The following is a 25,072-nucleotide window of genomic DNA, read 5'->3' as shown; positions in this document are numbered from 1 at the left end:
TACACCATCTACACACACACACAATCACACACACAATCACACACACAATCACACACACACATACTGCCAGGTTCTCTCCGTGATATTTAATAATTGTGTAACTCTGCTGGCTGCCAGTGGTCTCTGCCTTCCATGGAGCAGTAAATCCTCTGAGCTCCAGACGCTCATACCGTCTGATCTGCATATCAGCTGTGGTAGCATACTGCCCTCTTCTGGTATATGAGATTATGTCATTTTAGGTTTTGGCCCAGTCAGAGTGAAATCTGGATTAATTTTGGTGTAAATGTACAGAAGTGTCATGTTCATCCAAAAGTTTGAAATATAAAATATGGGGTGATTTATTGTTCATAAAGATTTCAGTATTTTCAATGAACTCTCTTGTGGGAGGTTGGGTCACACACAAAAGTGGAGATGAATTATCTGAGAAAAAAATCTACAGTTACAGTCTACAGCTATTCTGCTGGACAGTGTGTCTTTTGCAGTTTTCGACAACTATTTTGATGTGATGTTTTGTTGTGCGGCATATTGTAATTACAGGACAATGGATTTGTGACAGGCCTAAACGCGAGAATGGCCTTGTCACAGTCTCTAAATGGTATGCAGTTGTGTCTGTATTGGAAGTGGCAGGATGAATAAATAGCTGTCATGTATGTGTTTGTGTCTTGTCTTGTAGCGGCTAATGATAGTGACGGTGGGTAAGAGCAGAGCTGCTCCCCACCAGATGGTGGGTAATGTGGTTTGCTTTAGCTGCCCACCACGCTCGCTCTAATTAAACAGAGGAGATTACATTAACGCCGGCTCCCACTCAATCTGCTCCTCTAGTGAGTGTGGCGTGGGACTGAAGGCGGAGGTTAGACTGAAGGTGGAGGGTTTACAGAGGTGTTCATCACATGTGAGCTTCAAAGCTATATTAATTTTTTATAATATCTTAAATGTACAAAGAAAATCGCTCCCAACCATTTGGTTTGATTATCTCCGTTGTCGACTCTTAATGTCCTTGAGCAAGGCACTCATCCTCCATAAGCTTCAGTGGTCAACACACAACAGTGGCTCGACTATTCAACTCTCAGATTATGATGCCCCCTTAAATTATTTCAAACAATCATAATAAATTGTGCAATAAATCTAATTATACATGGGGTGTAATTGGACAATAAAAGAGATTATATCATTTAGAATTTACAAATGAATAATTTGTTATGGTAATTAATTTGACAATACATTTTAGCACAAGGAAATTAATACTTGCTTTTATAGAAACAATTTAAAAGTAATTCAAACACGGTTTTCTCTCCTGAAATTGCAGTTTGATGGACTTTATTTTTCCCCATTTGCCAACTCTCTTCTCATTTATGAATCTCTGAGTTCTTGTGGCTTTAAAACTTTTTTCTATGCTGTTATCTACTAAGTATCTAAGTTCTCTCATTGGCAACCACCATCTCCCACCACCTACTGCTTATTTCAATGATTTCCAGCCATTTATGTTTATGACTTTAAATTGAAATCCACTTGTCAAGAGTTAAACACTTCTGTAAAGTGTTGGCTCTTAAAGCAAAGAGTGATTTTCTTTTCTGTTTTTGATTTAGGGAATTTTTAGAGACACAAATTATTTAATATTTCACAGGAAAAGCAGAATGAGAAAGTCAGATTTGTTTTTCCTGTTTATCACCCTATGATCCCTGACCCTTGGGCTTCCTAAACCCTGAGGCTGAAAACCACAGTTCAAAGTTCTGCTGGTGTAAATACGAAAGTGTTCAAGGCTGGTGGGGTGACCTGAGATTCTACAGAATCTCCTTCTGGGCATCAGCAGAGTTAAAGATTTGTTGTCTAACAGTATTCAAACATACATTTACAATGTACACTGTTGGACATTTACTTAGTTTAGTGGGAAGATGTGAGCATAGTCACATATTGTACCTGAAATGAATCTTAAATTATCCCTGTGGTGAGACGGTGTGAGCTGAATTTGAAGCATTCGAAAACAAGAGTGCGTAATTATTGTAAAGACAAACTGTAAACACTGCAGGCTGGAATTTAGCTGAGGGGGTTGAAGTCATACAGCTAGAAAGCATAATTAAACATTCACAGCATACTCAGCGATACTTTATGGGCAAATGAAGCGGTTAGAAAAGAAGCACAATAACCTGCTAAATCCAAAGGGTATTGGCTGGAGAAAATAATGAAATATCAAAAATGAAAAGTACAGTAAATGCCTGCAGTACTTGAAATTAAGAGGTCTCACTTTCACTGTGCTGTGCAGGGAGCAGAGGCAGACCTGAGATACCGATTCTTAGCTCCTTTCACATCTGGAATTAAACACAGGCCAGCTGTGGCTCTGGCAGAGTGCCATCAGGGGTCACCGCTGAGCCTGGAGTGACTCCAGCTGTTTACAAGAAGCCCAGATGACACAGAAACTCTATAAACAGCTTGAGATTGTGAATGTTTGTGGCAGGAGCCAATAAACCGTTAAGAGGGATCAGTGGCATTGGCTTTGTCCAGATGATGGGCAGAGCTACTGCAGAGCTGTAAAAGTGAAATGTTGAGGTTGAATTCAGGCCTCAGAGGCTGTGGAGAGAGGAGCTATAACGTGTAGCACTGATTCCCCAAGGGATACAAGAGCCCTGGGGACATTTGTGAAGTTTCTCTTCTGCATGTGGAAACACTGATGCTTAATTCGTTTGAAAAATCTCCTTAGCATGCCAGCAGGGAAGCCTGAGCAGTCATCTAAATGTAATGAATTAACAGTTTATAAGTAAAAGTAATGTGTAAAGAAGGTTAAAATACATTGAAAAAATAATGGGTTAATTGTTAGAATTATTAACAAAAGGTGATACAGTTGATAATAATGTATAAATGGTTTAAACGATTGAATGTAATATAAAGAAAGACTTCATGATGGCTCCCCAAAGGTAATGCCAAAACACCTGGATTGCCCCCTTGGTGGCTGGCTGCAGAACAAGTCATAAACCATGCCTCCTCCATGTTAGTCAATGACAAAACTAAAAAGTCAATGTCAAATATTTTTTTCTCAATGATGGTTTGTGTTATTTTAGTTATTTCTTATTAATAATGTGGCCTCAGTCTCATCAGTCAATACTGATCACCATGGTAAATGTTACATTATTTTTTAAGGTTAGACACATTTTTGCTCTTGAGTGAAGGTTGTGGTTTAAACTCAAGACAGAGAATGACAAAACATTTTAAAAATTTGACGTTGAGCAAGTATGTGTTATATCTCCACATCTCACTGTGCTTACACATTGCATTATCATTATATCGATTTATATTGGACTTTTGTTGTAGTGATATTGATAAAAATAACATTGCCATAATTAGTGATATCGTTTTATTGTTTTCCTGGCCAGACTCTGGCATCAAATGACATCATTGTCACAAGATGGCAGTGTTCGTATATATTTCGGCTTCATTTCTGAACAGTGGGTGGAAGTGTCATCCATCCTTTAGACAAGGTTTAAACTGCAAAAAGTTGTATAAAAAATCATCCTAACAGTGTCCACTTTATTGTAATAAATTGTGCTAAGTAGCTTATAGTTTAAAAAGTGGTTTAGATGAAAACATTTGGAGAATGATGAGTGTCAATTAAGGGGTGAGTTCATCAGTAAGAGGCTGTGGGGGCTCATCAGATGAAACAGTAGGCAAATGAGACAGGATGCATAAAATAGTAAATTGTTTTATTTATTTTTTTTATACCATGCCACTGAACACTGACGCATACAGAGTTTGTGCCTGAATCCACACTGAGAAAACACTTTCACACACTGTGTTACAAAGCTGTAATGGAGAGGGATTTTACTGCACACATGGCAAGAAGAACAACCCTGATTGGATACCAGGTCGAGCTTTGATCTGGCCCTGAGGTAGACAGACATTGACATAATCTAAACAATGCTAATCACATCCTTCTAGGACACATCAAATAAAAGGACATCTGCATTATCACAACATAGAAAGATCAAAGAAAAAACCATTTTCAAACAAAAGTGCTCTATTTCTTTTGGTCCACCGAAGAAATCCATTTATAGTGCATGTTCATGTAGAGTAGATACAGTGAATGTGTGTTTTCATGGCACTGAGTGTTGGTGGCTACTTAAGAAGGCATCGGTAATGCCCACATGACGCCAAGATTTGCTTTACACACTGTTTTCATCCAAAGATCTCAGTCCATTCTCACTTTGAAGGAAACGTTTTGAGACAAGCGTGTACTTTTACATCAAAATTGCTTGGAACTTGCATCAGAGTATCGGCCACTATCACACTATGTTGCTTCCAGTTGCAATGTTCAGACAAAGTGGATCTACATGGCAGTCTATCTTTAATTAAGTAACAATAAACAAACACCCAGAAACAACTACCAACAGCACAGACCCATGTACTCAAGCACATTGATGCTCTACTTATAAAAGAGGCACAAGGGAGGGATCTTAATCAAATCAGAGACTTATAAAACACACACTTTAAGATGTTTCTCAAATCATACCAAATGTAAACAAATAGCAAATTACTGTAATACAAAAATACAACATGTTTAATTCTATAAGGCCTGTGCTAGGCTCACATAAGGGAATAACATACCATGACAGTTTGTACATTACAGCTACACTACGACTGACAATAACCTGCTCATAGTGATTCAATGTCAGAATTTTCTTTTCATGTTTTGTAAAAAAACAACTTTTTATCTTTTCTTCAAGAAAATTCAGAATCTGTGGTTTTATAAGACATCTATATATCATTAATGATTAAAAAACTACACATAAAAGCCGCGTTGAGGCTCTTCGCATTTTTTACACGTTGTTTGACCATTTAAAATATGATTTTATTTGTTAGAAAAAATCAAAACGTAAGAGTGGATGATTAAGTTGCAGTAGGTTTAAAACGTGTGAGGTAGAGCTCACTCTACTAGAAGTCATCCCAAGAGACGCTGACTGCGTGATGAAAACCAGCACATATTTGGTAACAAATAAACAACATATAAATAGCAAAACCTATTACATTGCAAGAGAAACTCGTACTGTGAGCCAGTTACCTCGGAACAATAACACCCACTGCAAGAAAGACAAGGCAATTAAAGAGATCAAGCTTATGAGGTCAAACGTGGCAGCCATTCAAGTAAAACATGCAAAAAATAAACAACTCCAAAATAAAAATCCAACAGCAGAAAAAAAGACAAAAAACAACAGAGTAGTCACAGGAAATTAGGAGGGAAAGTGTTGCTAAGTTCAGCCAATCAAGCCTTCGTGGAATTATTTTCAACATCTACTGCACAATCATAGAAGATGACTCGTGCTGCCTGATGGTTTAGCAATCAATCCAAAAGCTCCTGCTACAGACGAGTCAGCTGTCACAGCCATTGTGGCATTGATTTTAACCACAGTGGATCCATTAGAGATAGTTGTTTATTATATGTGAGAGAAAGAAATGTGTGTGTCTGTATCAGTGAAGTCTTCAGGAAACTGTCGATTCTCAAACGGCTGCTTTCTTGTTTTTTGGGGGAAAAGAGACCAAACATTTCCTCCTACAGAAAATGTAACGATTTGGGTTTTTATTTACTGTAAATGTCTCTTTGGACTAACCTTTGTGATTATTAGTTAACATTTTTCAGTTTCCTCACCTCTTGGTAAAAATAATCAAATTGCTGAGGAAACAGATCATTATTGGGAGCCCTGGTGTGTAGACAAATTTGTATTCATGCTTGCATGTCAGGTAAAAAACATTTATCTCCCACAGTGCTAACTTCTCACAATGCATTTTTCAGTTTAGCCAAAAACAGTGATTTAAAAATCTGCAAGATTGAAGTTTTGAAGGTTTTCGCCCAATGTGTGTGCCTGTGTGTGTGTGTGTGCCTGTGAGTGCGTGTCACACTGTGCATTGGGTCCAAGTCCTGCTCAGACATAACAGACATACAGGTAAGTCTTTTCTATCCTCCAGTCTGCCGGCACATCCTCAGGTTTGTGGCCCTTCATGTGCTTCTGCATGGCGGCCAGGCTCGGGCAGAAGTCCTGGCAGATGGTACACTGGTACGGAGACGCACCGTTGTGCGTGCGCAGGTGCTTGATCATAGCAGAGTAGTCTCTGGACCGCTGGTGACACAGCTTACACTCGAATGGCTTCTCACCTGAGAAATTCAGCAATAAATCATTTACCGTTACACATACAGCCAGAGGCCTGTCAGGTGAAACACTATTCACTGCTATTTAAGTCCACTTGTACACTGTGTGTGTGTGTGTGTGTGTGTGTGTGTGTGTGTGTGTGTGTGTGTGTGTGTGTGTGTGTGTGTGTGTGTGTGTGTGTGTGTGTGTGCACGTATGTGTGTGCATTCACTGATTAGACCTATATCGGTTTGTCTTTACTTTCACAATAGATATTAATCAGCCAGTATCATCCACCACAAACTCAGTTTCTCCTCTAAGATCAGTGAAGTCAATAAATAAAATAATCTGAAGGTAAATTTACCTACTGACACATTTAAATGATTTTATTACATTTTTTAATAGCATTTCTCTGTAACTGACGTTAATCTATAGTCACATTCTTCTCCAGTAAAAAAGCTTAAATGCTGCTAATTCATCAAGATTTTGTGATTAGATTTTGCTGTATTTAGCCTCAGGGTCTGTATAAAAAAGGTGTCCTTTTGAATTCTAAATGTAGCATGTCTTTGTTGGACATTTTAGATGTGCAAATATATTTTATCATCATCATGAAAAGAACTCCCAAAACTGGACTCACACATTTATTTAGTAAAAAGGATTAAATCAATTTCCTAAATAATTGTAATTTTTACTCAAACAGGTTCAGTTGTAGGGACCATTTTCATCTGCATATTAAAACACACTTAGTTTACAGCAGCAGGACAGTGTCAGTGGTATTGAGTCAAAAAAACTACATTGGCTGTGTTCATATTAATGATGAAACATGTAACCCAGTGCAACAGTGCAGCTCTTTGATGTGTTTTTGTATTACAATGAGGTCTGGGGCTCAGAGGACTCTGATATCAAGCTTTGGCTGTAAAGACAGTATTTGTTATGAGGGTCAATTGATTATTTGTCTTTTCACAGGATGAATCTGTTGATTGAGTGTGATTAGTTAGATTCTATGTATATATGTCCTTTAATTTAAACCTTGAACTGCAAAGCAAATCAACCTGCAGCAGCATTACAGAAAGACCCTGCTCTCCTGTATGTTTGTGTGTGTTTTGGAACTCGCACCTGTATGTACTCGGTAGTGAGTCTCTAGCTGGTGTTTGAGGCTGAACCTCTTCCCGCAGCCGTTGCACTCGTAAGGCTTCTCTCCTGTGTGGATGCGTTTATGGCCCCTCAGCGTGCCATCGTCTCTGAAACAGCTCCCGCAGAATTCACACTCAAACGGGTGATCGCCTGAAAACACAGTTGTGTCACAACAGCAGCCACAACACCAGCTCAGCCCATTATCGTGACAGGCATTAAAGGCTGACGCTATCCTTGGCACGACATGGTATAGCGCATATGTAGCTGCATAGGTCAAATAGTCACACGACCCTTTGTGCACATGCATATCAAGCAGGGAAATAAAGTGCTTTCAGACGTTGCTAATGTTACGACACGAGGACACTCCTCTTGGCTGTCTGCTAATAGCTAATAAAAGCCCCCCGGGCATGGGCTGCTCTGTTCTCTATACTGTAGTTAATCTATTTCTCTCCTAGGCTGAGGGTTTGACTCATCTCCAATGACCTATGTGCCTCATTATCTCAGTGTCCACAGCAACAGCCAAGTCAGAGGATACATTGCTCTCCTCATTACAGGCTGAATCTCCCCAATCCCCCACCCCACTATGGAGCAGATGACATTTACAAAATGTTACTTCCAAGCAGAATGGCATACAAACAAGATACGCTGCCATGGCCAAAACTCCCTTCACTTCTGTCTCTTCACATCAATTATGTATTTCTCCTGTCTAGACATCAAGCCATCCTGACAGCTGGGAGTGTTATTTAAGGTAAAAGAAGAAAGGGGGACATCTTTTCAGTAAATATCTCTGTCTCCTGCGGCACTAAGACTCACCCTCGGTAGAACACACAGACGAGTCATTTCCATTTGCTTTTCCTTCAATATTTATTTGGGTTTCCTCTATCATTTTGGGTGAACCACACTAGAACTGACAGCCGTGAATTGCAGAAGCCCAAAGGCTGTCTAAGAACCCAAAATATAAACAGGATGAAATTGCCCAAAATATGCACCGGCCATAACGGTACAGTGCTGTCATCAGAGAGGTGAGTCATCTTATAGAGAAGGAAAAAGGAGGGTGGGAGAGGATGCATGCAAATTGAGTAAAACCTCAAAGCCAACAACCTAAGGAAATCAACCCAAATACAAAAATAAATACCTCCATCTTTCTCTTTTTCTCAATGTGTGCATGCATTTCACACCAAATGTTTATGTTTTGTGACAGGAGATAACGCTGCAGACTACGATTATGGTGCAAATGATCCGTGTCTTACCCGTGTGCGATCGCAGGTGTCTTTTGAGGGTGGTGTGGCTGGGGAAGGGGCGCTCACAGTGGCTACAGATGTAGCTGTGCATGCCTGCATGGACCTCCATGTGCTGCTGCAGGGCCTTCTGGGTCTGGAAGCGCTTTGCACACAGCAGACAGAACACTGCCATGTCAGTCCCTGGAGAACGCACAAGACACAGACGCACAGTTATTTCAGTACCATACACAGACAGGGCCTTAAGTGGGGAAACTGGGTCACTTCAACTTTGTGTGAGTCCTCTGAGGGAAAAGCTTCTTTCAAAGAGCGAGTGCCTCTACCTAAACCAACTCCCCTAAAAGCCCAGAGGCACTTTCAACTGTGAGTCTTTATACATTCTATTTTAAACCATGAAAGTCATTGTTTTCTTTAAGAATTTCCCACACAATGCACAGCATGCCAATCACACAATCAATGGCTCCTTCCTGGTGTGTTAGATGTGTAATTATTCTCTTCATTCCCCATCAGGAGTCAGCTCCAGTCTGTGAAGTCCTCTGTCTCTGTGCTCAAAGAGCGGCTGATAGTAGCTCCACCCTAAATGATGCCTACACCATGTGCTCTGTGCAGAATGTTAAGTAGTGATATCAAGCCATTAAAGGCAGGACTGCAGGAAAAAACACAATCCAGTTTAATCCTGTGTGTGACCTGGCATCTCTTTGGGGCTGCTTTCCTGTTGCACAGAGTGTGGAGAGGAATACAGATAGGGAGTCGCTGGTGGGGTAGTTTAAGTCAAAATGGCTGTGTGAAGAAGATCCATTGGCTGTCATACAGTCAACACTTGATCTACAGGCTGTGAATGCCAGAATGGATTTGAGTGCCTGCACACACAGCCTGTAGATCAAGTGTTGACGGTGTGTGTGTTTGCCCGATGTGCAAATGCATACGGGATGCAAGACTGGTTAATCAGCTGCATTTTGGACATAATGCGCATGTCCCGGAGAGTGAGGCTTTAATGTGAGATTATGAGGTCCTTATTTCTCTGTCTGCTCAGGTTGCAGATCATTTACAATGCTAGCAGGTCCCATTGCTCCTGACTCGGATTCAATCAGACATCTCCAGCGGAGGATCATTAGTAAACAGAGGACTGTGCCAGCACTTCATTGGAATTCAAGTGGGGTTGCTGTGTCGCATTTAAAATGCAGTCTGATGAGGTCCACTAAATCAAATCATTTGTTACTGTTATTGAAGTGCCTTGAGGCAACTGGCAATTAAATTGGAATTAACGCAGGGAAAGGGATACAGCACACTCATACTAAGAGGGAAGACACTTGGTTTAGGTTCAATCAAGTTAACAGACAAGCCTGTTCAAAGTAGAAAGAAAAAGAAACAAATCAAGCAAATTCACATTTCAGGACTAAATCAGAAACATTGTGTGTTGTTTACTAATCCACGCATAGCTATTCGCTCAAACAAAGACGCTGTTTTAGACTTAACGTTTCACAGATAAGTTCATTTTGGCATAGATGCACAAAGCCTCCTTTTAAAAATTATAGGGCTTCTTTTTGAATCTAGTTTTGAAAATTTCCCCCCAAAATGGCTCTAATGGAACTGATCATTCGTAATCATTAACAGAAAGAGGACAGGATGAAAGACATTCCCTGATCTTAACAATCCTTCAGGGAGGTGATCCGCTAGAGTGAACTGCACCTGTTCAGAGGCTTTATCCTGTGGACTTTTGCACAAAGGTTACACAATAAGGTTCAGGCCCTCATTGACCAAGCCCATTAGTCATAGGCTACTCTCGCAACTCCCACAATCCCTGTCTTTATGCTGTCGCCTAATGACCACAGCCTTTTCTCACCCACGTATCACAATATTTTAGTTGAAAACAAAAGACAACTCCATTCTCAACGCCTCTGCACCCTCCCCACTCCCCTCATCCGCTGGCCATACAGGAAATCCTTTCACTGTGTAACTAGCTTCACTTTCTGCCTGAGTCATACCTAACTAAAGCCAGTTCACTCTGCATAGTGCAACACTGCAGTCTGGATAATGATCTATCTAAAAATGGCTAAAGACATTAAAGAGGAACAAAAAAGCAGTCTGTGCCTGACCTGTGATGTTCATCCTTGATTCACTTTAACTAGTTCCTCTGGTAATATTTGCTGCAGCCAGCAGGGGGAGTGCTTTCTGTTCCAATGTGTCCAGGTTAGTTTAGCTGCAGGGAGAGCAGAGCCCTCAACCAACTGAATAACACATTATGCACCTTGTTGTTACTTCAAAGCTTCCTTAATTATCCTCTTTCCACTCTCTTTATTAACAATCATATATTGTAAATGGCGGTTTCTGTGCAGCCAGCATACTTTGTTCTGGCTGCTGTAAAACTTTAACAATCCCATTTGTTTGAGGAGGTAAACCGTTACTCCCTGACACACTCGCAGATGCTCACAGATGTATATCCTGATCCCTCTGTCACCAACAATACGGAAACTTGAGAAATGAAATATGACAAATATTCTGTCACAAGAATCTCACTCTTGATCTCAGGTTGACACACACCGACGACAGCTCCACAGTCGTTTTAGATTTCTTCCTTCGCAACTGACGCTGAAAATAAAAATAACAAATAATATCTTGAAGTGTAAACAACAACCTTCGGAGGCGAGGAAGTGTTTATGTATTAGTGGTGGCATTTCGCCTCGCTGTGCTCTGTTAACTTTTCAAACAAAAAGGATTTGCAGTTGTGGAGTTTTCCAGTAAGCTTTGGTAATAAGTGCGGAGGAGCTTCTTTATGAGAGAATAAGCCCTAAAGTTGGTTGTCATTGCCCCCTGCTTTCTCACCCTCAACCAGACAATGGGCCTGGGATTTGAGTTTTAAGGCACAGGATGACCCCCTGACCCTTGGCCCTCAATGGGGTAAATACCATGTAATCAATGGTGTTCGTCAAAGGCTTGAGAGTTGACTGAGCATTGTGTTTAGTGGGAGAGAGCCTTAACAGTGGGAATAATGATTTACTTTCAAGCAGTTCTGCTATGAGGCTGAAAACATAAACATTTACTGCTGATTGTCTAGTGCACAATTAGGTTTGTAGTTCAGGACAGTTTGATGTTTTTATGCTATTTCAGCATATCTGCACAAGAGGACGTGTATGCTCATGTGATTTAACATGGTCTGCCTTCATGCATCTGCCACTTATTCACTCCAACTGAGGTGGGAGCCGGCCAGGCTCTCACGCTGCCTAAGAAACAAAACCATGTGTCTAGGCAACCAGATAGGATCATGGTCCTTGTTGGGGTGAAGTGTTCAAGCTAATCCCTTCATTCACAAATAAGCGCAGCCTGTTTCTTTTCAAGCCGCAAACAAAAGTTTTCCCACCCTGAGAATCTGGGAGTAAACCCCACTGCAAATTGAACAAGAGATTGTATTCAGTGACGCCCGCAAATCTGTATAATTTCCTCTGTGTTAATCTTAACTTGGGTGTCCGCTGGCCACCAGTTACACTGATTGATTTGTGAACAATTCTCCTTGAAATATGCTTAACTCTAAAGAATCGAAAACATTTACTATTTATCATTATAATGCAAATTATATGCCTTCATTTTATCATCACCTTTAGAATCTGATCTGTTGAGGTACTTATTACAGCAGATAGTGAAAAAAATCCCCTGCTGCTATAAAAAGTACAAGGAATTTCACAGATTTCCCAAATTACTATATAACATTATAGATGATCATGTCAATCTGGTTGAATATGCAATTTACAGACACTACAGACAATTTCCTAAGGCCGTGCACAGTGCCTGTACAATGTGCTCACAGTCTGCTGGCTCATTGATATCATCCTGTTAAACATACACAGTCATGCAGGCTACATTATGTGCTAGACCTCACATGACCCTGTGCATTCACACTACTGTGTTCATGCAGACAGCTCCCAATAGATGCGGCGGCTCGGGAAGCACATACACAAATACTACAGTACCTTAAACAACCCCGGGCGCTCATCAGCCGACTGCTAATCTACCCGAGTGAAGAACAACCGACTCAATAATTAATGCAACAAGAGATACGTTGCTCATGTTTAACCACCATTCCATGGACCTGTTCATTGAGGTCACGCACTGTTTCATTCGCCCCGATTCCTAGAATGTTTGCTTTATTTTCTCTACCTACTGTATCTGTCTTTGCATGAAAGGACAGGGCATCCCAGGGCTTTGCTTATCATGACAGTCAGTGAAAATAAATACTGGCCACACGGAGCACAGTTCAATTTAGTTTAAGGTTTGTTCGAATTACAGCTGGGTATTAACGGAGGGGTGCAATATGATGACGGGCACTCAATTAGGCAAGCTAAAAGGTCTGCATTAAGAGGGCTGTATTATAAGGCATGAGCTGTATTTGAATGGACTACAGGACTGTTTAATTAGGGCTCGGACAGAAGGTAATAATATTCACTTGATGAGGCAGCTCGTAATGTGTGGAAACGGTGCAGCTGCTGTGAGTACACAAAGGCAGCTTCTTCAAGGAAGAGGCCATAGGAGCCTTTGCCTTGAAAGCCAGGTGGCAAAATGGTGAGCCAGTGCGGACTGAAGGATATATAGTTCATTTCTGTGCTTGCTGTAGATAAGCCACAGTCCTGGGTTTTCCAGTATTGAAAGCTCGTTGCCCCAGAGCTTTAACTTGCTCTGATGAAACAAACCCCTTTGTTGTGAGAGCAATTCAGAGACAGATCCATTCTTTTATTTTGGGCTCTGACAAGTAGGTCAGAGGAGACTATGACAGTGCTGTGGTGAGGAGTAAACTGCAGCACATGATGTTGTTTTCCTCTCAGTCCTGGCATCCAACACCACCAGCAATCCTCTTGCCCTCAGGAAGTCCTCACATACTCCCTCCTACCCCCCGTCCCCTCCCGTCTCACGGTCCACCCCCACCTCTCACTTTGATCTCTCTGACTTTAGCTACCCACGGCCATTCACCTCTGACATATCAAAACAGCTAAATACACTTTCACTGTAAACTGCTCCAGCAGCCAGTGTTGCCACATTGCTTCAGAGTAAGGTCTCCCAGAAGTGGTATTATTTCCCCTGTAGAGGAGGTGGACAGCAGTGCTGCAGCTGCTGAGGTCTGACAAGTGTTAATCGGCTAAGAGGAAACTCATTTGGCTCACTGGTTATGCCACATGGCAAATTAAAGCCATGGCTGCACCACTGGCATTAAACAGAATGCTGGAAGATCACATGCGTTTGGGAGAAATAAAATCCAGGTGATGCTTATTAAATTGGAGTTGGAGCAATGTCATAATCCCCCCCACACACCACGTCAACAGCTGATTAAATTACCTGTTGCTCGTGTCATCGGCCGTGAGAACTCCAGCAAGGGTCAGTAAAAAGGGTCACGCGTCACAGCAGGCCGAGCTGAGATCATGACAAAATAAGGGAGTAATGCCCTCCTGTACCCTGCTCTGGATTCAGTGCCAAGCTGAAACCGAGCCTTGGGTGTTTACAAGTTGGGTAGATAAGGGTAGAAACTTCTGGGCATCGCTAACACCCCTCCATGTCCATTTCCATTAAGTATTCATACTGTGTGTGCCACCTGGAGTTACAGTTACATGCCAGTGCTCCTGAGAGGGTTATCACCTTTCTCTGACAGTCGCAGAAAAGGTGTGGATTCAGACACTGTGGGGCATATGTACCGTCTGACAACAATACCACTGCTTTTCACAGTTAGAGGTTTGTGTCAACACGTGGTGCTAACTGTGTCGCTACAAGCTAATGGGATAATACTCACTACAGAGGCATGCTTACAGTATGAAAGGCTTTATAGGTTGTCAATAACTGTTTGATCAATGATCGTAGTCATCAGTGCTTTTAGGTCCAATATTAAACTGTTGTACAGTTGAGCTTTCCAAGCTGTGGCCTCATTTTTAACTTAGCTGATATTTTATTTAAAATGTATTTAGTGGAAAAACTGGGTCATTGGGTTTCTGTCCACTTTAACATAAGATTGCAACTAACCCCTTCTTTTCATTATCGATTTTATAGGCCTATTATTATCTAGATTTATTATTCGGCCTGTAAAATGTCCAAAAATAGTGAGAAATCAAAACTTCACAAAGCCCATGTTGGTTTGTTCCTCCAGCAGTCAAAAGATCTAGTCTCTTATCTGTTACAGCAAAAATTAAAAAAACAAAGAATCCAGCAAATGTTGAGATTACACAACCTGGAAGTAGAACACTATGCTTAGTTTAAATTACCTTTTTATAATTATTGATTATTAGATACTCAATAATTTGACTAATTCTATAAGTGACATCAACACACTTTAAGCTCCAAATAAGTTTTTTTTATTTAGTCAGGTTTCTGAAGCTTTCTTTCAGAAAGTGTCAAACAATTAATGCGTTGTTCCTTCCTTAATGTATTATCGAGCTGAAAATACACAGTGCGCCATATTAGCAAAGAAAACATTCCAATAAAATGATGCTGAAATGCAGACAAACCGAGCAGCTGCAGGACGTCCTTATATATATTTGTTTTCATGGATTATTTCTGATGATGCATTACTGATGCATGTTGTGTTAAATTATAGGATTTGTTACTGACAACTTATAAACCATTTATATATTAGCCGAAATTATTTAGCGGTAAAGTAACAACACTCCTAAATCAGATTATGGCTATACTCTTATTACCATTAATAATATAAATAATAATTTAATGTTCTTTGGCTTGCTTCTGATTCTAGGACTTCATTGGTAATACACCTAATTTTCTCTCTTTTCTATTATTAAATATATAACTTCATATCTTTTTTCTAACAATCTAACACTTTCTAACTTTAGTTTTAGAAAGTGCAGCTCTCTTCAGTTTCTTTGTTTGCAGAATTGATTTTTAAAGATGAAAATGATTTCAGCTCCTCAGGCAGGTTGTTCCAAAGTGTAAGAGCCCATACTGCAAACCACCAGTCACCATCCAGGTTTGTGCAGCCGCTTAGCCAAAAAAACTTACTTTAAGAAAAAAATGTTTTGACTCATCTTAGTGCCAACTGTTAATGGCAGGTGCTCACTGGAGCAGAAAGATTTAGTTCATTTGAGGAAAACTGGAAAAGACAAAAGGTGCTCATCTTGTTGAGTGTGTCAGTGTAAAGTAAATAACTCAGCAGCAGGTGAGGATAGCATGTCTGTGAAACGGTAACACTGGTGCTGTAATGCTGTGGCCAAGTGGAATGCAGAGGGTCTGGATGTCAAGAGATATTAGTGGGTGATATGTGAGAGTGCCTCCCACCTCCCTGTTGATAAATTATGGAGCATCATGACAGGAACAGTTTAACCCAGCGAGCATGACAAGCAAGTTTAGAGCCACGATCACAAGTGAAGGCTTATTCAACAGCTTCGTGCTGTCCAGGTTAAACATGATTTGTGTATGTGTGTGTGGTGGAAGTGTTAGTGCATGCACACGTTTGTTAAGTACCTGTGTGTGTTTGCCTGTGGGCTTCCAGAGCATCCTCTGACGAGAATGTTGCTCCACACTGATCACACACCAGCGCCTCTGCAGGAGCTGTAAATCAAACGTATGAGAAATGTATCAGACATCAACACAAACACATGCGCTTGTAATTGTAGAGTAAAGTCAGTTCATTTAGTACTGAAAGATAAAACTGGAAAAAGCAACAAGAGGGGAACAAAGGCGCCTCATTTCAGAAGTCAGCGAAGAGACTTCCTTGTCACACACTTGTGCTTTTCAGGTGTTAACACAAGGAAGCGAACGTGCAGAGTACAATGGAGGAGAGGGAAGCGGCATAAAAACACAACTCAGGACAAACAAAAGCACCAGACAGGGTGCAACGGCCCTTCTTCTCGACAAAAAAGAGCCGAGCTGAAGAGTTTTATTTACCGTGCCCTGTTATCAGTCTGTGAACAGTGAGCAGACTGTCTGCCTGAGAGGCCACAGAAGGACTGGGTGTTCTCTGTACAGCAGACGCTTCCCGCCTGCGGCACATCCCTTTATCAAAAAAAACACTTCAGAGTCAACACCCCAAATCCCATTGCATGCACTGTAACTACAGTTCCCAGTTCACCTTTAGAATGCCCTTGTCTATTCTGATGAAGACATGAAAGAGACAAGTATGCATAGAGCTCACAGAAACAATCCCATTTCAGCACTCATCTCACACCTGCATACACACACACACACACACACACACACATACACACACAGCTGTTTGGATGTGGGTTGGCTCTCACAGAGATGTAAATCGGTTGCAGATCCATACTGGCCCTGGGCTCATTCACTGATCTATTTTCTGCTCAGCTGGCTTTAAATGAAGTTAAAATGACTCATTAAAACACCCACAAGCTTTGGGAACTCTGAGCGCTCCAGCCTAAATGTGGTCCTCTTGCAACTCTTATGATGCCTCTACACACAGACTCTGTGTCACTGTTCCCAGCGCTGCACACAATCACAAAAAAGACCCAATTTGTTCATTTCTAAAAACAACAGCTTTTGAAAACAAACTGTTACTTTTTTTTCGATGGTGTGTTTAGTTACACAAAAATAAAACTTGGTTGGAAGCAACACTGTAAGTACCACTGAGGCGGTGTTGTAGATCCTGATGTTGTATGACGCTGTCCAGTGTGGTGTGTTGTACTATGTGAGATTGTGTGATAAGGGAAGAAGAGAACATAGTGCATTGTCTTGTGCAGTCAAAGGCACGGAGTGTGCTCTCATCCATAAACCATCAAACTGTCTCCAGACGCGGCTGCAATCGTCCTCCATCAAAACACTTTGTCTGGCATACCAAAATAAGAGCCAGCATCGAGCTGAATACCAAATCAGCCCATTAGAGCGGTGGAGCACTCGCTCCTTAGCAACCAGCGGGATCTAAGGCTGCTATACCGAAATACACAGTGACAAAGAAATGAGATCCATATCTCTTTTTTTCGTGTGTTGTATTATGGGTTGACACGTCGGGATGGGGAGAGTTTACGCAAAAATTCAAATTGGGTTAAAGGTGCTGCTGTTGTGGATGTCACAGCGAATTGAAAATCAAAGTGCGTTGTCGGGGTCTGTGAGTAATGCGAGACAATATGTGTGTTTAGGGTTGTGCGGAGGGTATAGACGGGGAACAAAAAGGGACGACTCAGGTGAAGTTTAAAGAGGCAGATTCTCTCTCATCTGTCAGCAGTATGTCATTCCCGAACAAGGGACCTCGCCTTGTCTATACACATATTCTAGTTGAGGTTTCTGTTTTAGTTTCATTTTTAGTCCCTGATCCACCCCCCTCCTCTACCCCTCCACCCCCACCACTCCTCTGCTCCTCTTTCTCTATTTTGGATAAAGTAGCTGGGAGAGCAGTCAGGTCTGATTAAGTCTGCATTTGGGTACAGTGTGTTCCTGGACACACATCTGCGAGCGAGCCATCACACACGCTTCGGAACACTGGCAGAACACCCAGGCCTGCCGGCAGCTGATGATGTCATCACTCAGAAGGGGCAGAGCTGGCGAGCTGCCAGAGTCTCCGAAAAAACACAGAAACGATTCAAACGGAGAGAGACTAGAGAGAAAGACGGGGAGGAGAGGAGAGGGAGGGGGGAGCGGTACATAGACCTAAGCATGGAGAAGAAGGCATGATCCAAGTATTCGGAGCAGCACTAACTGGTGGGAGGAGGGAGGGGTTCTAGTATGAACAGGTGCATTTGAAAGGCCACACTATCAAGAGGCTTCATAAGCACCGAACACTGAGATGAGTATAAGAGTTACTAAGTACCTGCGTGAGACAGCATGTGCATTCTTAGCCGCATGCTGTCCTGGAAATGTTTGCCACAGTATTCGCAGCCGTGGCCCTTCTCGTCGTTATGCAGCCTCCTGTGGAAAGACAAACACTAATGTGAGCATGTTAACAGACGAGAACAGAGCGGAGAACGCACTCGTGATGATAAAAAAAGTATCTAGTTTCTGCGCCTTTTTCTGTAAGGTCTCCCAAACCCAGAAGCATCATTGTCCTCGTAACAAGAGGAGCATGTTTTAATTCCGGCAAGAATCCTTCGCTGAATGCAGCATCATTAGTGTAAGAGGCCCTTGGAGTTGTGAATCACAACGCATGAATGCTAAAAGAACACAGACAATAGGATATCTGGCTAATTTCAGAGTGCAGACATACACGTGCCTCCACCCGCCAGCACTGCAAGACACTGGGCACGCACATAAACACACAGCGCACACACCAAACGCATGCACTTGCACTCACAGCCCCAAAGAACATGCACGCACACACACTTCTCCTACAACTGCAATGAATAGGAGAAAAGAAGATGATTCGCTGAAGCTCTGCCAGCAGCATAACCTATCATATCATATCACACACATCCAAGCATGCAAGGCATCTGCACTGTTATCCTTATATCACCCCGCTAACAGTGGAGCAAATGGACAAAGGAGAGTGCACGGACACACACACAATTAGTACAGAGATGTCAACATGAAATCAACATTTACATATTTAGTAAAAAGGATCATTAAGGAGCCATGTTCTGTCAGTTTTTTACTGTTTAAAGATTGGACCAGCTTTTAATTATGCAAATTTATTTGAGCATTCATTTTATTTTGGCGTGTTAACCATGTTACCGTGATGTTAACATTTCCTTTTTACTCTACACTGTTAACTGTTGATAAAAGGCAGAAATACGGAGTCAGTGTCCTGGTTGCCTCAGGGTCAAGGCGCTGACCATGTAATCACAACATTCCTAGTTTGAGACCAGATGGAGACATTTGTTGAATTTCATTCTTCATCCCTCTCCACCGCATTTCCTGTCTCCTCCCTAGTAGAAAAGAAAACTCTCCCAAAATATTTAATAAAATACAAATTCCATAAAAAAGAATTTGTAGTATTTAAATTCTTAAAGAGGATAAAAAGACAATAATTAAAGTTAATTAATACTAAAGAATAAGCAAATTTTACCTAGAAAATGTATTAGATACTGTTTTGTAATGTCAGCCACATGGTAGGCATCACCTTTTAAAATTGATCTAATTTTAAAATTGTATTTCTCTCCTTTTGATTTGCTTCAGCAAAAATTCCAAAACAATAGTGGTTAATTTTGAAGACTGAACCTGTTTCAGGAGATGCTATTTTAACAACACTACAAATGTCAATCTGCAGACCAGGTGTATGCTCAGTGACCTGGTTACAGACCAGCAGCAACTTCATTACAACCTCAAGCAGCGCCACCAATGCAACTCTGTCAACCCGCGGACATCCGCCTGTCTCCATGAGTAACGCGCATCACTAAATATCCCACAGGATGCTCTGTTTCACTGGGCGGTTTCAACACTGCTCTAAAGTGGCATGAGGCTGAAATGTCAGCCACAGGCGCGGACGTAGGGAGGCTGCGATCCTAATCATGGGTTCGCTGCATATTAGGACTTTGGGCCCAGATCATCTTGTTTCTGATGATTAGTGATGAGTCAAGCGCTGCAAAGCACGCACTGTTATAAACATCAGCATTCAAGTTCATCAGATATGGATTTAAGGTTTTAGTTTTTTAGTTTGTTTGTGTACAATAACGACTTATAAGCTGACAAGCACATAAATAATAAACAGAAAAATAAGGGAAAACAACAGCGAGTCAAGAGGCTCATGTTATCCATCATCTAGCTGAAGCGTCCAGCAGGGTCCATGCTGAGAGGCTCCTCTCTGCTGATGCAAAAGAGTGCATATCAAACAGCATGGGAGACGGCGAGAAGCACGTCTGCACAAATAATCAAACTGAATTTTATAAAATCCGGCTTTGTAAATAACAGCTTTTTAAGACACCAAGGCCTCTTTATATCAAATCCCTCACCACAGAGACCCGATTGAAAACTTCCTGACACGTCTCACGGTGAAGACATGAGAGCAGGTGTCCCTGAGAATAAATTAACATATTTACTGTTGCTCCTTCAAGCTTTTAACTCTCAGAGTATTTTAACACAACAAAAATCCAGAAGAACAAGACAGTTGAATTCAGCAGACATGTGTCCAGTGCTTTTGTTAACACCACAATCTACTGCTTTAGTTTACATTCATCGTAGCACACGAGCACCTTGAAATTCCCCCACATCTTTTATTAGACATAACATGTTTGTCAGTAAAATAATGTGGAGCAGTGAATGTAGCAATGTTGTGCGTTTTATTTCCCCCCAGAAAAATGTCACTGACTAAAATCTATGACCTTTTTCCTTTCATGAGTGATAATTAGGTTTTGGAGCATAATGTGAAAGTATAAGATACTAAAATAGATGCAAAATGAGCTGCAATGCTGCTGTGAAGTGTAAAGAATGTGGTGTTGATTGTTTCACGTGTGTTACCTGTGCTGCTCCATGGCCTGTCTGCTGTGCAGCTGAAGACCACATTCACCACAACACTGCTGGCCTTGAGCCTGTCCCCCCTGCCGCATCCCAGCTGCAAACTGGCCCAGCCGGCTAAGGAGCTCTCTGTGCAGCAACCCCTGGTGCAGCAGGCCGCTGTAGGCCCTCGGGTCCAGCGGCACGCCCAGGGACGGGGCCACTGAAACTGACACCATCCCCTCCCCAGTGTGGTGGGAGGGCACAGAGTATATGGAGGGCAGATGTTTCTCTGTGATCCCGGGGAAACAGTCAAGAGAGTTCCCCACCCCTTGTGCTCCGTCTTCGGGGCTCGTGTGCAGCTCTCGAGCGCTGGTGATCACACTGCCTCTCAGTGGTGTCCCCGGGCCTTCATCTCTGGGCTGGTCTGACAGGCAGCTTCCTTCCCCAGCGCTGGAGGACCTTCCCTCGCAGCTGTTGGCTTCATCAACCTGCATGCTCTCTGATTTAATATTTCTGGCAGGATCCAGGAACGAGGCCTGGGACAACTCGTGCTTCTGAGGCTGCTGGGAACTCTCCATGTCGACCTCCACGTCCAGCTTGGGGCTCGATTCAGGAGCGACCTCAGGCTCCGGACCAGGAGAGCTCCTCTCCGTCATGTGATACAGTGCCAGGTGGTGCAGAGCAGTGGGAGTGGTGCGTGTGGGTCCGTCCTGAATGGAATGCTTCTTGGACATCAACATGTGCCTCCAGTGCCGGGCCCGGCTGTGGTCACTGTGGTCTCCGGAGCTGTGATTCCTCACCGCCACCTCCTCGCTCTCCTCCGCCTGGATGGTCTCCAGCACTTTGAGACACTGCTCCTCCAGGTACTCGATCTCCAGGATCTCGGCAGCGTAGAGCAAATCATCCAGGTCCTCGGCTGTGGCCTGGAGGGACGCAGTGTAGGCGTACTCCAGGATCTGCTGGAAAGTCTTGGGGGACAGGAAGTCCAGGGCGTACCGCAGGCTGCTGCGGTGGAAGAGAATCTCGAACATTTTGCTGGTGCAGGCCAGAACGGTGCGGTGCGCTGGGAACTCCTGGCCGTCCACCGTGATGATGACATCACATAAGGTGCCGGTCAGTCGCATCTGATTGGCCCGCTGCAGAAGCGTGCTGGGGTGAGTGGGATTGTGGAGCTGGAGCACACCCATGATTTTCCGTTTCCACTCGGACCTCGGCCGAGCCCACGCATGAGGTGTGGCTGTCCCGCCTGGTTCACTGGTCTTTCAGCTGGTTGTAGGTCTGTGGTGTGGGGGGAGGGGGGAGGGGGGAGGATCATTAGCACCTGTCTCATTGACAATTTCATGCAACACACAGTTAATTATACTCACTTTCCTCCATGCACTGACTGAAATATTTATTTTTAATAATATGAGTTCAAATAACAAGCTATATAAATATATTCTATGAAACACCACATCTGATCATTTCAGGGGTTTCAATTCATGTGTCCAACATGTTTATTTATTTTAATTAGGAACCAAAGGCAGACAACAGGTCGATGAGCGCAAAACAACCGTTTCCCTGTGCAGGTGATTAGTCTGGGGTCTCGTTGAGAGGCGGTCACGTCGCTGTAATAACGTCTGCATACTGAGAGGTGACGGTTCAATCCATCAGACTCTCTCTCTCTCTCTCTCTCACACACACACACACACACACACACACACACACACACACACACACACACACACACACACACACACAGACTCACACACTCTCAGACACTCTCAGACATCATGCCCTCAACAGGTAGACCTGCTATTAACAAACGCCTTGAAGGGCTGATGAGTTCATTTAGGCTGCGCACGTCCGTGATTAGAAGCGTTAAAGACAATTAAGACTCTCAGTTAAAAATCCCTAAATAACTTATCAAACTATGTGATCGATGAAGCGCAGCCCCGACGCCTCTCTGCTCTTCGGTGTTTGTCAGTGTTTAAAAAGCTGAATGAGACGATCTGTGCGTGCGTGCGTGCGTGTGCGTGTGTGAGGTGTTTAATGTTGCGCTCAGCTGCTCCTCCAGTGATGCTCGCGGGCTGCATCCTTAAGTCCCGCAACAGCAGAGCGCATCAGGTGCACACACGCACCTTTTTATTATACAGACACACAGCGACGAATTAACGCGTGTGTGCGTGTGTGTGCGCGTGTGTGTGTGTGTGTGTGTGAGTGAGAGAGAGAGAGAGAGAGAGACCTGAAATATAAGACATTTATTCCAAACAGCGCAGTGACGTGATCCGATCTGAGCTCAGTCAAGTTTGTAAAATCCTAAACGAGGCTGCGGACAAACTTACTCTTCGTGCACATGTCCTCTGTCACATCCAACCTCAGAGCCCACGCGCACAAAGTGTGTGATTTAAAACGACGAGTCGGACAGAAGCAGAAGTTGAAGAGAAAACAACGAGGACACGATGGAAGTGAAGCTGCCACAGTTCTTACCTCAGTGCGTCTCTACCGTCCACCGCCGATCATCCACACATCATGATGCGGACACATTTCACAGTCCCCGCTCCAAACTCTCTGCTGCTCCGAGTAAGCGAATCATCGGCGAGCCGCCGCCGTCAGAGCTGCGCAGGACACCACGCACATCCGAGAGGCACCTTTCAAAGTAAAACACCCACCCCCCCCCCCCCCCCAAACCACGTGTTGACGCACAGGAGAGAAGGAGCGAGTGGTTCTGATTTATTCGTTGACAACTGGGAGAAGGAAAAACTGATGAAGAAGAGGTGTCCAGTTTATTTATCATGGTAGTAACAGGTCTTATAATCATAATAATAATAGAACAACTTGGCATATATATATATATATATAGTTTCTTTAAAGGTACTGAAGGCTGATTTACAGAGTCAAGAAAAGAAACAAAACATTTTCTTAAATGGTGCAACCAGACCTTTTATTATTCCTTTGGTTGTCTTGGACTATCAAATTAAAATGAAGAAAAATTTTGAAAATCTTTAAAAGTTTCTAAGTCAAATTTTTTTATTACACATACGATATAATGTAACATTAATGCAGCTATAGTGTTGGAAATAAATAAAAAAAGCTTAACTATGTTGTTAGATTTGTTTATTATTATTGTTATTATTATTATTATATGAATTCTTGCTGCTATCATTAATAACATCTTTACATCCATAATTCGAACTTTTATTGTTTCCATTATAGCAACTAGTCAGGGCTGAAACCTGATGGTGTGCAGCTATCCTGGTCGCTTTCTCCCCTTCCCCCCTATCTCTCTCTCTTCACTCCCCTCTTTTCTGCCCATTTCTCCAGTCCCCCTCCCCCCATTTCCATCTCTCCTCTCTTCCCCATTTTTCTATGCTTACCCCAACCGGTCGAGGCAAATGGCCGCCCACATTGAATCTGGTTCTGCTACTTAACAAGAGAGTTTTTTTCTCTCCACAGTCGCTGAAGTGCTGCTGATTGTGGGAACTGTTGGGTTTCTCTATCATTTTTAAGGTCTTGATCTTCTATGTTAAGTGCTTTGAGATAATTGATATTATTGTTGTTGCCCCTGTTCTTTACCTTGATCAAACCAGCAACACTAGAGTGAATGTGTTCTTGCTCATATATATATAGTTGACCAAGGAAGGCTGGGGTTGTTTGCTAAATAGAGAATATACAATCTGTAAAAAGTGCATATTTCTCAATAATCACTAGATTTCCAGATATTTAAGTCTTGATAAAAATTTGCTTATCTGTAGTGGCAGCTTTCACAATCTTCTTTACTAGAGGCTGTCTGCTTCAATATTAAATATATTCAATATTATCAATGTGTATATGTGTTACATTTCTTTTATTGATTTTAATACAAAGTTGTAGGCCCTACTTGTTTGATAAAAGACATTTCCTCTAAGTATCTATCTCAAAAATACATGGAGAGAAAGTGTTTCAGAACAAACTTGTGTCTTTAAGTCACCTCAGAACTGTGTGAGTCTCTTTAGTGTGCACTTCTGAACAGGACGGGGGAGGGGAGTATAACAATGGGCCTGTTTTCATTCATTCAGTCTGTTTTCATTTGGGACTTTTCAACAAAGTGCAAATCTGGTGACCTGGTGTTTTAAGTTGCTGACTGTGGTACTCTGTGAGCTGATCAATACATATTCTGTTTTTTTTGGTGTTTTTTTCACATGAAGGAATAAATGTTATTTCTGCCTGGAATCAGATCCTAGTAATACAGGACGAATTCACGATTTCCCTCCTTAACTGTTCATTAAAAATAAGTTAAATGTTCATTACATTTACAAAAAATAAAAA

General features: G+C 42.3%; 1 protein-coding gene across 2 annotated transcripts; it reads right to left on the bottom strand.

The window, feature by feature from the left end:
• Window positions 1-3,675: 3,675 nt before the first annotated feature.
• On the bottom strand, window positions 3,676-23,412 carry LOC109630208 (zinc finger and BTB domain-containing protein 16-A-like). 2 transcript variants are annotated; one of them, XM_069534965.1, is made up of 8 exons: window positions 23,255-23,412; window positions 20,807-22,063; window positions 18,228-18,325; window positions 16,355-16,462; window positions 15,932-16,018; window positions 8,495-8,665; window positions 7,227-7,394; window positions 3,676-6,136 (listed from the first exon to the last, which is right to left on the bottom strand). In XM_069534965.1, the coding sequence occupies exons 2-8, from the start codon at window positions 21,970-21,972 to the stop codon at window positions 5,907-5,909; spliced, it is 2,028 nt and encodes a 675-aa protein (XP_069391066.1). In that variant the 5' UTR covers window positions 21,973-22,063; window positions 23,255-23,412; the 3' UTR covers window positions 3,676-5,906. The 2 variants fall into 2 exon arrangements, with proteins under 2 accessions (XP_069391066.1, XP_019943791.1); XM_020088232.2 differs by lacking the exon at window positions 16,355-16,462.
• Window positions 23,413-25,072: the final 1,660 nt, after the last annotated feature.

The sequence above is a fragment of the Paralichthys olivaceus genome, chromosome 11 (assembly GCF_024713975.1).
Source record: "Paralichthys olivaceus isolate ysfri-2021 chromosome 11, ASM2471397v2, whole genome shotgun sequence".
Lineage (NCBI taxonomy): Eukaryota > Metazoa > Chordata > Actinopteri > Pleuronectiformes > Paralichthyidae > Paralichthys > Paralichthys olivaceus.
This window is presented reverse-complemented; position numbering and strand designations above follow the sequence as displayed.